Raw genomic sequence first — 14,151 nt, forward strand, 5'->3', positions numbered from 1 at the left:
ATTCTTCCTCGCTATACCTCCTATTCTGGTTTACGTTCTTCTTACTGCTAATATATTTTGTATGATTTACTATTTTGTCATTTACACCTTTTGTAAATCACCTCTAATGTCTTGTGTAGAAGTGCATACACAGAAAGATAAAATATGTTATGATCCATTCTTTCTCCTCCCCTTTGCTTTTAATCCTGTCTCCCTCTCTCCTGCCCATCCCCCTTCCTTCTATTCTTCCATTTTGCCAAAGAGTTTCTAAATACTCAGCCAGTATTGCTACACAAGCATACAGCAGATGCCTGGCTTTTTATAGCTTACATTCTCCTTGGGCTAGAAAAAAATATTTGAAACAACTGGAAAAACTAACAGAGTAGAGAATTATCAGAAAATTTATACATGTCTATGTACCTATGTGCATATATATGAATCATCTCTCTCTCTCTCTGTCTCACACACACACACACACACACACACACACACACACAGAGTAAAATTTCTCCAAATGAATATATTTATAGAGTCTCTGAGTCTGAGGGAAGCTTCATATTTAAGATAGTGTGATATTCTTTTCAAAGGACCCATTCCTCACACTGCACATGAATTATAAACCATTGAAATGAAATCTCAGAAAAACACTTTATTCATCAAGTAAATCTTGATCAAAAGAAAAATGTCACTGGTGTATATTTTTGAGGTTTCTGCTGTTTTTAATTCTTAGTGGCAATTCAGGTCATGCAGACAGAAGATTCTTTGGCAAGTCAGAACAAGATCTGTGGTCATTTGTGATTTTCTTAATGTGTCTCCTTGCCTGATTCCTCTTAAATATATGAAGAAAAAAGAAGAAAAGATTTTCTCCTCTGTGAAGGAGTGGGACACTCTCATCCAATACCCAGTTTATTACAAAGGTCACTATTGCAAGAAAATAAACCAGCAAAGTCTTCAAATATACCCATAGAACAGCTTGCCAGCCTTCTGGATTTTCTGTATCACTGAAAGGAAGGACTAGTTAGGACAGCCAACTCACAAGCAAATCCATTAAGATCTTCCTGCCAAAAAAAAAAATGTGTTATTGAGAAAGCCCTGGTGCGATAGGAAGAAGGGGAACCTGCACTAGCTCTGGGACATTTGTGGCATCAGTTCCCCTCTCTGAGCCTCTGTCTTGATATCTACTACACGAAAGTGATTAAACCTAAACCTACAGTTCTTTGATTCCACAAAAAAAAAAAAAATGGTGCAGAAAGTGCATGTATACCAAAAAAAAAAAAAAAAAAAACCAAAAACAAATAGAAGGCAGGAGGTGATAAAATGCACGGTGTGCTGAGCGTGATGCTAGGTTTACATGATCTCATGGCATTTTCACAGTCGGCCTCAGCATCACCCCCTCTTTAAAGATGGGGCAACTGATGATCTGCCTCGGGTCCTACAGCTAGGTGCAGCTTGGTCCACTACTGTGATAACTTGAACTCCACCGTTCAAGACTTAAGCCTTGTTCTTTGCCTTCTCTCCTTCAGGGGCCTCTCTGTTCACTCCCCACTTGGCTTCACTATTGATAGAGGAAAAGAGAAACTCCTGGAGACAATTGTAAAATATTGGAAACTCTAAGAGTTTATGGGAAAAAAAAAAACCTTCTTTAAAAAAATTTCCCCAGTGTAATCGTAAGAAGGACATCAGACAAATTCCAATAGAAAAGTATCATGCAATATACCTGACCAGTACTCCTCAAAACTGTCAAGGCTATTGAAAACAAAGTCTGAGAAATTATCACGACCAAGAAGAGCCAAAGGAGACGTGACAATGAATGTTATGAAGTATTCTGGATAACATCCTGAAAAAGACAAAGGACATTAGGTAAAAATGAAAAAACCTGAATAAACTGTGGACTTCAGTTAATAATAATGTATCAATATTGGTTCATTAGTTATAACACATGTACCACACTAATGAAAGATATTAATAGGGAAAGCTATGCAGAGGATATTCTCTGTACTATCTGATAAATTTTTCTGCACATCTGAAACTATTCTAAAAAATAAAATCTATTAGAGAAAAATTTTTTTACCGTTACCCAACAAGAAAGAACATTTGTCACAGTTGGGCAAAAACTATGCTTTCAAACTTATGATAATAACACCATAGGATATTCTGGTAGTAATATTGTAAGATAAGACATCTGGCAGTGTTAAATGCCTCTAGGAAGTTTGAAAATTACGATACTGTATGCAGAGAAGCTTTCCGTGAGCCTTAGATTAGGCCAGGGTTGCCAAACTACTTATGGCCCACAGGCCAAACCTGGCCCAACACCTGTTTTAGTAAATAAAGTTTTATTGGAACACAGCCAGTGCTCATTCACGTTTATGTATTGACTATGGCTGCTTTTGCACTATGACAGCAAAATGGAATAGTGGTACCAGAGACCAGATGGCCCACAGAGTCTAAAAAATATTTACTATCTGGCCAACCCCCTGGTTTAGGCTATTTGAATTACAAAGTAGGTTTTGAGGCAAGCTAGCTAAGAGGCCCAATTCACCTGGGGTAGAATCAAATATTGGAACCCAGCAGATCAAGTAGCAGGAGAGATATTAGGCAGGGCTTGAGTAAAATAGATTAGCCAGTTCCCTAGGTGGCCATCTGGTTAAGGTTTTCAGGCACTTTTCTCTTTGCTGGAAGCTGTCTTTGGCCCCAGGGATATATCAGTTTGTTTGAAACCTACCCTGCCTATTCCCCACCTTAGGGACTTTATCTTGACCTGTTTATCCTACTCTTCTTTTGGTGTTCCTGACTTTGGCCTGAAAATAGTCAGTGAAATTTTCTACTTAAATAAATTTTTGGCTGGCTAATGATTGCTATATGTATGAATATGTTATCAATGTGGAAAAGTCAAATTTTTACAGCGAGGTTTAGTTAACACAAAGGGCCATATACATAATTTGATTGTCAGCAATTCAGTCATAGGCCCCATAATAAAGTGCCTCAAAGACATTCTTTTTAACATCCATTGATGTAGTCTCCAATTTATAAATGGTTGGTTCTATGCTGATTGTTCAAAATTCATTATATATGCTTCATATTTTATAATTTCACGAGTTAGTTTTCCAGATTAGTCCAGAAAAGTTTTTAAAGTAATAATTGTAATAGGGCTCAATAATAAAACTATCACATATAACAGCAATATTCCATTGTAGAAATGCATCTAGAGTTCTGACTCAAGATGCCAGATTCCCTTAATTATGTTCCACCTAGCAGTGGTGAGGGGAACCTAGACACCCTGCGCTGGTGGGAGAGAGAGATTGTTCTGAACACCATGACCACTAGAGAGAGAGCTGCCACATTTAGTCACTAGATGTATGACTAGAAAGAATGAACATAAGTTGGGAAAGCCCATTTTGTTGCCACAAAGAGTTTGCTGGTATTTGAACCTTAGATAAATAGGAATTTGCTGTATTATTATTTTTAACCCTAATTCTACATATCACATTAATTAAGTTAGATCATATCTAACTTAATTATTAGTTAAGTAGTTAGTGCTACTCAAAGTATGGCCGGAAGACTGGCATCTGTCTGCAAACTTTTTGTTACGTGACATTCACAAAGTGTTGAGAAACTTTTGTAGCAATTGAAAGGGCATTTTTACGACTGTTGAACCTAATTCTAAAAGGTGAAAGCTGATGTCTTATTCATTTAATTTTTCTACTAGTTCTTTTTATTCATTTCTGTTACCTTTTACAAAAGTATTGGTTTAGATAGATTGGAAATTTGAAAAGCAAGTTTTTTTTTTTTTGAGAAGCATCACTGTAAACTATAGAGAGCCAGGTTACAGTGGTATAGAAACTTGTGTAAGCCTTAGCAAATACCATATCTCTTGGTTTTATTTAATAAATTGAAACTTTCTAGCAGGCCCGACTCTGCATAGCTAAGTCAGAGATGCAAGAAATGTAAAATTTATATTTTCTTTAATAGCAAGAGGGTAAGGAATTCAGTCTCAGTTATTATTGCCCACCCTTGCCACACCCCACTGCATCCAGGGAGGCTTATACATGGGGCTCAGAAAATGAGGACACAGTAGCTACCCACAGCCTCAATGCCTGAGCCATCAGTAGAGTCAACTCCAGGGCTCACTGTGGCTAAGGCTGGGGCTTCTGGTGCCCAGTCCTTCTGTGTCCCATGCCTCCATCTCTGGATGATGTCTTGTTACCTTGGGCTGTGGGCTGCTGCCTCTGAGCCAACTCAGGTACTGGCTGCCTCTTACTCTCTCAGTTCTGTCTCTTCAGGGAGCCCTGGCTATGGAAAACCAAAGCTGGAAAGAAAAGTATTTCCAGGCTACTTTTATTCATGGGGGCCCCATTACAAACTTCCTTGGAGGCGAGGAGGCACAAAATGATCTGGGGTAACATTGTAGGAAAAGGGGCAGGGGGAGGGCCAGTAGAAGAAAAGCACACATTACTATCAATACATTTACCCTTGCAAAGTGAGGGCACTGAGCCCTTTGTGACAGCGTTATTTGAGGATGGAGTGAGTTACTGTACTGAAAATGCAAGGTAGAGTGCTCAGCACACAGTAGGTCCATGGGATTTTAAGTCTCCTGCCCTCCTCGAGGCGAGACGCTTGCCTGATTTCCAGGCCAGAAGCCTGCAGTTCTGCTTGTCCTTGCCTGCGGGCTCATTTGTGTCACACTTGCCATTGTGTTTGGATGACTTCCTCCAGCTGCAGCTTTTCTTCCCCTTCTCCTTTTATGGGATGGACTCTAAGCCAAGGGTACTTCATCTGGAGTCCATAGAACCCAGGCTTCATTTCCATGGATGACCTCAGAGAGTTTCAGTTTGTTTGGAAGTTTTATATTTTATCTATATTCTTTTGTTTGCTTAACCTTAAATTTTTAACAAATACATATTTTTTTCCTAGCAAAAGTATCAGATATACTCATCTGTTGTTTCTTAGCAGATGTCAATTTAGTAGATGTGGGATGGGGCCTGAGATTCTGCATTTCTGACAGGCTCCCAGGTGATTCCTGTTCGGCTGGTGTGATCTCATTACATGAGCAAGGCCAAAGAGGCCTTCCGAATTTGTGGACTTACCTCCCATTGCCCATTAGCCCATGAGCTGCCATTTTCTTTTTGCAAGATACGCAGTCATCAGAAGCAGCATCTGAAATCCTTATAATTACATGCCACAGCCCCTTGATCTCCCAGTGTCTTGACTTCTGCCTGCACATCATCCTAGTTAAGCATGGGTAAAAGCATAAGTAATTGTACACCAGGGGCTCTTACCATCCCGTTCACCTCCAGCTATGGAGCCCCTAGTGCTTTCAGATGGGTGGCCAGTCTAACTTCAAAATTCCATTGTGAAGACCTACTTTTTGTTATACAACTACTCCCAGTATCAGTGATTTTCTCAAGAGGACAGAGCCTGGGGCAAGGATTGAAGTGATGGCTGTTTGAGAACACAGACTCAGGGAAGGGAGGGTGGGGACAAAGGGCAGCAACCAAGGGAATATATGAGGCCATGCAGAGTGGTGCTGCCTGCACCTGGGAGTGCCTCTTTCCAAGAGCCATGAAGAGTCTGAGCAGGTGCAGCTACACAGCACACAGCCCTTTTTTTCGAGGCCTACAGAAGAGAACTAACCATCTGGCATATTCCTAGTTGGTGGGAGCAGAGGGGGAATTCTCTGCTCAGCTTCGGCTTCTTTTCTTTTCCTATGATGCACCCGCTGGGCAGGATGCCAGAGCCCACCAACATTGTTCTTCCCAAACTGGAAGTGGCAGACACTCTGGGTGTGCCGTTGGGCAGTCTGGCTACAGGAGGCATCCAAAGAAAGGGGGGTGATACCAGGCAGGGTGGCTCACGCCTGTAATCCCAGCACTTTGGGAGGCTGAGGCAAGCGGATCATCTGAGGTTGGAAGTTCGAGACCAGCCTGACCAAGATGGAGAAACCCCATCTCTACTAAAAATACAAAATTAGCTGGGCATGGTGGCACATGCCTGTAATCACAGCTACTCACGAAGGCTGAGGCAGGAGAATCGCTGGAACCTGGGAGACAGAGGTTGCGGTGAGCCGAGTTCACGCCATTGCACTCCAGCCTAGGCAACAAGAGCGAAACTCTGTCTCAAAAAAAAAGAAAGAAAGAAAGGTGGGTGGCATTCCCAGGGCAAGTGGCTGGTCAGCCCTTGCTGTGGGTGTGGAGTCTGAGGAGGTGCATGCAATCTGTGCCCACTACAGCACCTGAGGGTTAGAGCACCAGGGCAGGGCACCTTGCCGTCTCTGTATGTCGGGTAGGGCAGAGAGAAGAGAGGAAATTACGTTCATTGTTGATAATCTATAGCAACTGGCTTTTCCTTTTGAGCCCTCATGATAGAGAACTAGGAAGTCTTCTATTTCTGTTTTGTCAAAATACTGAGTCAGCTGGAATGAAAGGGACACTAATTTATCAGTGGAGACCTGCCTCTCCCCAAGCACGTGGCAGCTGTCTTAACTGCTCATCAAACTCGCTCTCATCTGTTGGCTGGGGGACGTCTCTTCCTTGCTCCTGAAGTTGTCTTGTGTGTGAAGGCAGCTGCATGAGTACAGCATTCCTGGCCTCCCCCACCTCCCTCTGTCTCAGGGATGGAGAAGTGACTTTTCTGCCTTTTTTTTTCAGGGTTCTGTTCAGCAGGGTGCACATCCCTTCTTTCTGCTCTTCCCTGTCATTAGTCTTCCAGGTCTCCCCCAGCCCCTGCCACCACCGCATATACCCTTTGCCTTTTTACTCAGTTGGATGAGTGTAAAGAAGAAGAAAAGAACTGGGTTTTTGTGCCTTTCCAAAGGTCTCAGCCCCACCGTGTGACAAGACTGGAGTTCTGTGACATTGGCAAGTTACTGAATCTCATGAGACCTCAGTTTTCTTATAAAATGAGAATAATAATAATAATATCTATTTCATGGTGTAGTGTGTAGGAATTAAGTGAGATAATATGGGCAGGATTTCTAACCCTTAGAAAGTACTCAATAATGATAGTTCTTGTTACTGTGATCTACAGGCTTTGGAGAGATTAAAAATAAGCCTGGTTCTCCTTCTGGGTAAGGCCCTTGTCATTTTCGGGTATGGCTGGGCAAGTTCCATTGCATTGATGGATAATTCTAATGTTTTCTATTCAGGGAATCTCTGAGGATAGCTCTAATTCTTATTTTATGAGTGTGGAAATGCGTTTCTCTCATTTCCCTCAGCATCGATTTCTGTTTCAGAGTTGATGCAGAGGCGTGGATAGTAAGGTGTGTTTTCCTTCAAACCTGGGGTCTTGCCACTTCCCTCTCATTTGAATGATGTGGTTTTGAAATCAGTGCTGCTGATACCCTCTCTTTCCTCAGAATGATGTGAGCTTCATAAACCCCCTCATGCATAAAACCAAACTTGAGAGCTGAGGCTTTGGACTCTGTGTGTGAGAAGCCTCAGAAAAAGAAATCACACTTCATTAATAAGAAGAATGGCTTCGGAAAAAAGCATGTACAGTATACAACATTTTAGTACATTTCCAGGAAATGATGGCAAATCAGTCAAATCAAGTTGCAGATGTAGTCAGGAAATTCTCTCATGATTGTGAGTTTCCCATACAAGATTTTGGTGGATAAAGTCAAATGAGTTATACCCAGTACTTCAAAAGCACAGCACTGCCAGCTCATCCTCAAGTCACCTTTGGATTGAAATCTTCCACAATGCAGTTCATGACTTTGCTGTTGAATTATGAAGTGTTTGTGTCTGTGCTGTAAGGTGTTGGGATTCAGGAATAGAATCAAATTCCAGAGAAATACGACCACAACCACCGTCCCAGAACACCAGCAACCTTTCTCTTTGCTCAAGGAAGGCTTCTTTCCCTCATGGTTCATGTGCTTTGCTTCTTTTATAGTTTCTGATGCTCTGGTATTAAAGGGAATTCCTGCTGAGGGGCCTTTATATTCTGGATATCACATATGCTATAGGATAGGTTTTGTCCTTTCTGACTTTAAAAAGGATAAATTTAAAGACAATACTGTTGCTGCTGTTGCCAAGTCATAATCAGTATAATATGTCTTTAGGGGCAGTAATTCATTCCCAGTATTCTCACCAAAAAGAAACATTTAAGGTTATTCTTTTCAGGCCACTCCTGAAGATTGTTGTCACGTCATTTATTATCTTTATGATCAGTGTGTTCCTAAGCTATGATTGCTGTGTAGAGAGGCAGATTTTCTTACACATTGCTTAAAATATTGTTTGTATTTTTCAACTAGGTGGTTGTACTACAATCCCAGAGTCAGACCTAGAAGAAAGATCAGTAGAACAAGACTCTACAGAACTGTTTACCAACCACAGACATCTCACTGCAGAGACACCCAGGCCTGGTAAGAGAATGGATGGCCTTCACAAGCGTTAGTTAAGTCAGAAGCAGTGACAATCTGGTCAGTTTTTGTCATACCAGAGAGCGTTCCGCAAAGCTGCTTGTTTTCCAATTTCTTCATTCTTCCCCTTAGCACTGGTGCAGCTGAATTTGATCCTTTGTGTATTCCTGTCACTATTCAGATCTTTTCTCTCTCTTTCTCTCTTACTCTCTTTTTTTCCAGAAGTTTCACCCCTCCAAGGAGTCTTGGAATAATTCAAGTAGAGTTGTTTGGTTGAGAGGAACATCCCCATCTCAAGGCCGAACCTGTGTGAACCTCATGCCAAGCACAGATATAGGGCTGGCGCAGGTGCTTCCTAAAGCTTACCTACCTGGAGATGACATGCATAGAAAGAGGGGTTGGGACTTTTTACTTCACTAGGAGGACTTGTAACACCATGGGGAAGTCAGCTGAAACTTGTCTTGTTTTGCCAGGAAAGGAAGTAGTTGCCTTTGGTCATCCATCTGCTAATAGTCACAGAATACAGTGAAATGACATAGTTTTGGGTTAGATTTTATAATGCAAAGATTCAGATCCAAAATAATTTCATACCCCATTTTTTCACAGAATTCTTATATAGTAAATGTATCAAGTTTAATAAAGCATCTCATTGTCAAATAATATCTTGGATTTTATTTATAATTAGAGGGATTTATGAGTGATTGCTCTACATTATTTCTTCAAAGGAAAGGAAAGGAATTGAAGACTTTGCTACTCTCTGGTAAGACTTGAATGTGATTATTTTATAAATAAAAGAACCACTATGAAACTTTCATGTGATTTGTTCTATTAAGCTAAACGTGGAGGAAGGGAAGTTTTCTAGTATTGTATGAAAATGTTTAAATATTTTCAAGGAAGCTAGTACATTAACATCCCCTTTTCATTACCCCATTGGGTGGCACCTTTTAAAAATCCAGGTTATTAAAGGATTCACACTTTATTACAGTTAAAATTTAAGGTTTTTATGTGTAAGAAGTGAAAGAAACTTTGCTAATTTCAAGTTCGAATTACAGTTGTGAGACTGATTTATTTAAATAAAAATATGCCTTTGCCAGTTTTGGAATGCCTCTCAGTACAAAGGGGAAAGTTGTTTATGGTTTTTCTATGTGTGAAATGTCAAAAAAAAACTGCAGAGGATGTATTACTTATTATTTGTAGCATCCTCTTTTAGGAGATGCAGATATATTATCAAAATAACATCATTATGATCATTTATAGCCATGATATGAGCATAAAATTTTACTGAAATTATCATTTTCTCTTTAAGTCCTTTATGTCAAAAAGTAAACCTATCAGTGAAATACAAAAACAATTATAGAGATGGTTCTGAAAGAGCAACAGAAGGCTGTGTGGATTCTATTGGATGCTGTCTTCTCAACGGCCTTGTGATTTATGCAGTGTTGAATTAGCTGGCATTATTTTTATGTTTTAGCAGGTGAACTATGGAAGCTATGTGGACATTACATGCATTAAGGGTTTTGTTGCTTTGGACTGGAAAATATATAACTTATGGTACAGCACAACTGCCAAGGCCTAATCAGAGTAAGATGCCTCTTGGAATAACCACTTTCCCCAGTGCTTAATGTCTGGAGCAGAGAGAGTCTCTATTCTGGCTAATGTGGGGAAAACGTTACCAACACGCTACTTCCCAGGTTTTTGCCATCATTTCATCTTAATTGTAAACTCAGACCCCAACCCTTCACTTCAAGGCTCATTTTGAATCAATTATCTCCTTATCCCTACACCAAGAGCCACATTCGAGGTCCTCTTGGAATAAGTGGACAAGGCATCATGGACTGTACTTTTAGCCCTATTTTCTGGCCCTTTATTATATTCTCCTCGTTTTTGTCTTTTTATTTTGCTTCAACATTTAGTGTATTCTCTCTTGTTGTGTCTCTCTTATATGCCCCTTAAATCATTTCTATAATGGAATGGGGAAATGAATATAGTCCCACTGTCTCCTCTTAAGGTTCTCCTAATCACCTTTCTTGGCAGTCATCTTCCCCTCTTTAGAATCCCTGGAGAACTCTATGCCTCTCTACATACCTCTCTCTTACTTATTGTATTTCAGAAGTTATGTTTTCCTTTCCTGGTAGGATAGATTTGCAAGCTCCTTGGACATAACTGTTCTTGGATTCTTTTCGCTGCTTGGTAAATATTTGTTGTATCAAAAGGTCAACTAATCTCCTAAAAGAAATCAACAAGTCATAGAGAAATGGAGAAGCCGGTGATTTAGAACACTGTGGTCTAACCTTCCTAATTTAGTATTTCGGTTTATGCTGAGAGGAAGCTGATGTGACTATCCTACTATTTTTTCTTAAATTTGGCTTTGAAGAGAGATTTGAATCTTAAAAATTCAATACTTAATGATTTTGTTCATGAGTACTTGGGTAACATTGATTTAAACACAGGATTCAGGCTTTAAATAAGATGAATAAAAATTCTAATACAACATTAGTTACAAAAATGAACATTTATTTAGAATAAGAAAAGAATAACAAGTCACATTTGTAAAAAGCTGATAATCACCATATATATCACAAAATCTATACAAATATTTATATTAACTACTTGATATACCTTTTTAACAATTCTGCATTTTCTTGCACACATTTCTTATTCACTTCTTTAATTATAGACCATTTGTAATTTCATTTTGTATACAGTGAATTAAAAGATAATTTTTTCTCTGAAATTGTTGATCAGACTTTTAAAAAAAAAATTACTGATAGTTTGCAAAAACTTCTTTCAGCTTTACAACTCATCATTTGTAATGTCAGCCAGGTTTTTAGGATTATATTATCAGGGCATTTTAATTTTTCTTATGCAGTGATACATTTTAAATAGCCATGCAATTGACAACTCTTTTTTTTTTTTCTTAGATAATTTCAACTTTTATTTTAAATTCAGGAGGTACACATGCAAGTTTCTTACCTGGGTATACTGGGTGATGCTGAGGCTTGGGGTACAATCGATTCCATTACCCAGGTACTAAGCATAGTACCCAATAGCTATTTTTTAACCTTTGGCCCCTCTCCCCACCTCTAGTAATCCCCAGTGTCTATTGTTGTTATCTTCAAGTCCATGAGTACCCATTGTTTAGTTCCCACTTATAAGTGAGAACATGTGGTATTTGGTTTTCTGTTCTGGCATTAATTTGCTTAGGATAATGGCCTCTAGCTACATTCATATTGCCGAAAAAGACATGATCTTTTTTATAACTGCATAGTATTCTGTGGTATATGTGTACCACATTTTCTTTATCCAGTCCACCATTGATGGGCACCTAGGTTGATTCCATGTCTTTACTATTGTGAATAGTGCTGCAATGAACATATAAGTACCTATGCCTTTTGGTAGAATTATTTATTTTCTTTTGGATATATACTCAGTAGTGGGATGACTAGGTGGAATGGTAGTTCTAAGTTCTTTGAGAAATCTCCAAACTGCTGTCTACAGTGGCTGAACTAATTTACATTTCCAGCAAAAGTGTACAAGCATTTCCTTTTCCCCACAGCCTTGCCAGCTATTGTTTTTTGACTTGTTAATAATAGCCATTCTGACTGGTGTGAGAGGGTGTCTCATTGTGGCTTCAATTTGCATTTCTCTGGTGATTATTGATGTTGAACATCTTTTCATGTTTGTTGAATGCTTGTCTGTTCATGTCTTTTGCACATTTTTAAATGGTATTATTTGTTTTTTGCTTGTTTATTTGTTTAGGTTCCTTATAGATTGTGGATATTAGACCTTTGTTGGCTGCATAGTTTGCACATATTTTCTCCTATTCAATGGGTTGTCTTTTTACTCTGTTGATAGTGTCTTTTATGATGCAGAAGCTCTTTAGTTAATTAGGTCCTACTTATCAATTTTTGTTTTTGTTGCATTTGCTTTTGAGGACTTACTCATAAGTTGTTTCCTAAGACCAATGTCCAGAATGATGTTTCCTAGGTTTTCTTCCAGTATTCTTATAGCTTGAGGTCTTACATTTAAATCTTTTATCCATTTTGAGTTAATTTTTGTATATAATGACAGATAGGGGTCCAGTTTTATTTTTCTTTCTATGACTAGTTACATATTCTAGCACCATTTATTGAACAGGGATCCCTTTCCCCATTGCTTATTTTTGTTGACTTTGTTGAGGATCAAATGGCTGTAGGCGTGTGACTTTATTGCTGGGTTCACTATTCTGTTCCATTGGTCTTTGTGGAAATTGACAACTCATTAGCCAGTTTATCATCAAAATCCTCATTGAAATGATCTTCATTACCACTAGTATTTTATTTCAAATCAGCAAGAAGATATTTAAGTATTTTTCGAATATGTTCATGTGATTTACTCTTCTTCATTAGCTAGATTATTAGACAATCCAAAGTCTGCTTATTCTCTTTCAAATGTATCATCTCATCTTAATGAGTTAATTTTGGTATGATTTGAAAATGTTTTTGTTATAATTTGCTTATTGACAGAATAACTTTTATCCATTTTATATAGGAGTTAATTGGGAAAGTTATTTTATGATGAGTTTGTAATTGTGTACTCTGAATTATTAAATATATTCTTAACAGGCAAGAAATTCTCCTTTGACTTGGGGTCCATGAAACTGGAATCTTACTGCTTCTGCTTTTACATGTCTGATGGTCAGAACGTCAGATTTCATATGTTTCAAATCATATTTTATCTCCAACACATTTATGCCTCTGGTGCCAGGCTGCATAGAACATGCTTATTTAGTGATACAGCGTTTTGCTCCACACCTTCCTCTATGACACTGGCTTAAGTGAGAGCAGTGGGTGGTAATGATATTCCTGGAATCCATTCTTCCAGCAGAACAGCTATCAGTAATTTAACCATATACAGAGTTGTCTGTAATCCCCATAAATATATCCAGTTAGCCCAAGTTGAATGTCTCCCCAACTCAACTTCCCCTTAGCCAGATTGTCAAGGCCACCACCCTTCCAATGCCTGCTACAAGGGGAAGACAGGCAGAAGAGACAGTAGTTTTCACCAATCATGATTAAAATGTCTTTTTTCAAATTGTGCAAAAGCATATGACCATACACCCGGGCAAGGAACTGCCCTGAAGTTTAAGCCTGATTAGCATCACAGTAAATCTGTTTATAACAGGAGAGAGTGAGCGAGCGAGATAGAGAGAGAGAATAGAAACTACACTTTAAATTATTGGCTTGTTAATTTCCTCCGTGGTTGAAATAACTCCAAAATATGTATGGGATAGCAGTATGAGTGTGGCAGGTGGAAAGGGCAGATTTTGTAAGTGTCTTATTTCTGTACTGCTATAACAGAATACCACAGACTGGGTAATTTATAAAGAATAGAAATTAATTTCTTAGCATTCTGGAAGCTGGGAAGTCCAAGATCAGGGCACCAGAAGGTTTGATATCTGGTAAGGGTCCAACTCCCACTTCCAAGACGACGCCTTGCATTCTCCAGAGGCAGGAAGCAATGCTGTTCTTCGCGTGGCAGAAGAGCCAAGAGAGGGCAAGAGAGAAAGAGGGAGTAGGGGGCGAAATTCAACTTTTGATAATGAACCCACTTTCAAGATAATGACATTAATCTCTTCATGAGGGCAGAGCCCCCATGGCCTAATCACCTCTTAACAGTCTCGCCCCTAAATACTGTTTCGACACGACTTTTGGAGGGAACAAACATTCAAACCATAACAGTAAGGAGGTATTCAAAATTCCCTTAAATATACTATAGGTCTCCTTAAGTTTGCCAGTGTGAGCCTCGACCTAGCTTTGGGCTCAAATGTAAGTACA

The 14,151-nt window shown here is 39.1% G+C and overlaps 1 protein-coding gene across 16 annotated transcripts in view; it reads left to right on the plus strand.

Annotated features, from left to right (window-relative positions):
- BBS9 (Bardet-Biedl syndrome 9) overlaps positions 1 to 14,151 on the plus strand; it is a 580,067-nt gene that overhangs the window by 465,430 nt on the left and 100,486 nt on the right. For 7 of the 16 annotated variants that reach the window (XM_063708101.1, XM_063708102.1, XM_063708106.1 and 4 more), the window contains one exon: positions 8,228 to 8,338. In XM_063708101.1, the coding sequence (XP_063564171.1) occupies positions 8,228 to 8,338 (111 nt within the window). Of the gene's footprint in view, positions 1 to 1,502; positions 1,592 to 8,227; positions 8,339 to 8,557; positions 8,996 to 9,060; positions 9,096 to 9,806; positions 12,971 to 14,151 lie in introns of those variants that run through there. The other 9 variants (XM_055347536.2, XM_055347539.2, XM_055347542.2 and 6 more) reach the window with 4 other exon arrangements.

Source organism: Gorilla gorilla, chromosome 6 (genome assembly GCF_029281585.2).
Source record: "Gorilla gorilla gorilla isolate KB3781 chromosome 6, NHGRI_mGorGor1-v2.1_pri, whole genome shotgun sequence".
Lineage (NCBI taxonomy): Eukaryota > Metazoa > Chordata > Mammalia > Primates > Hominidae > Gorilla > Gorilla gorilla.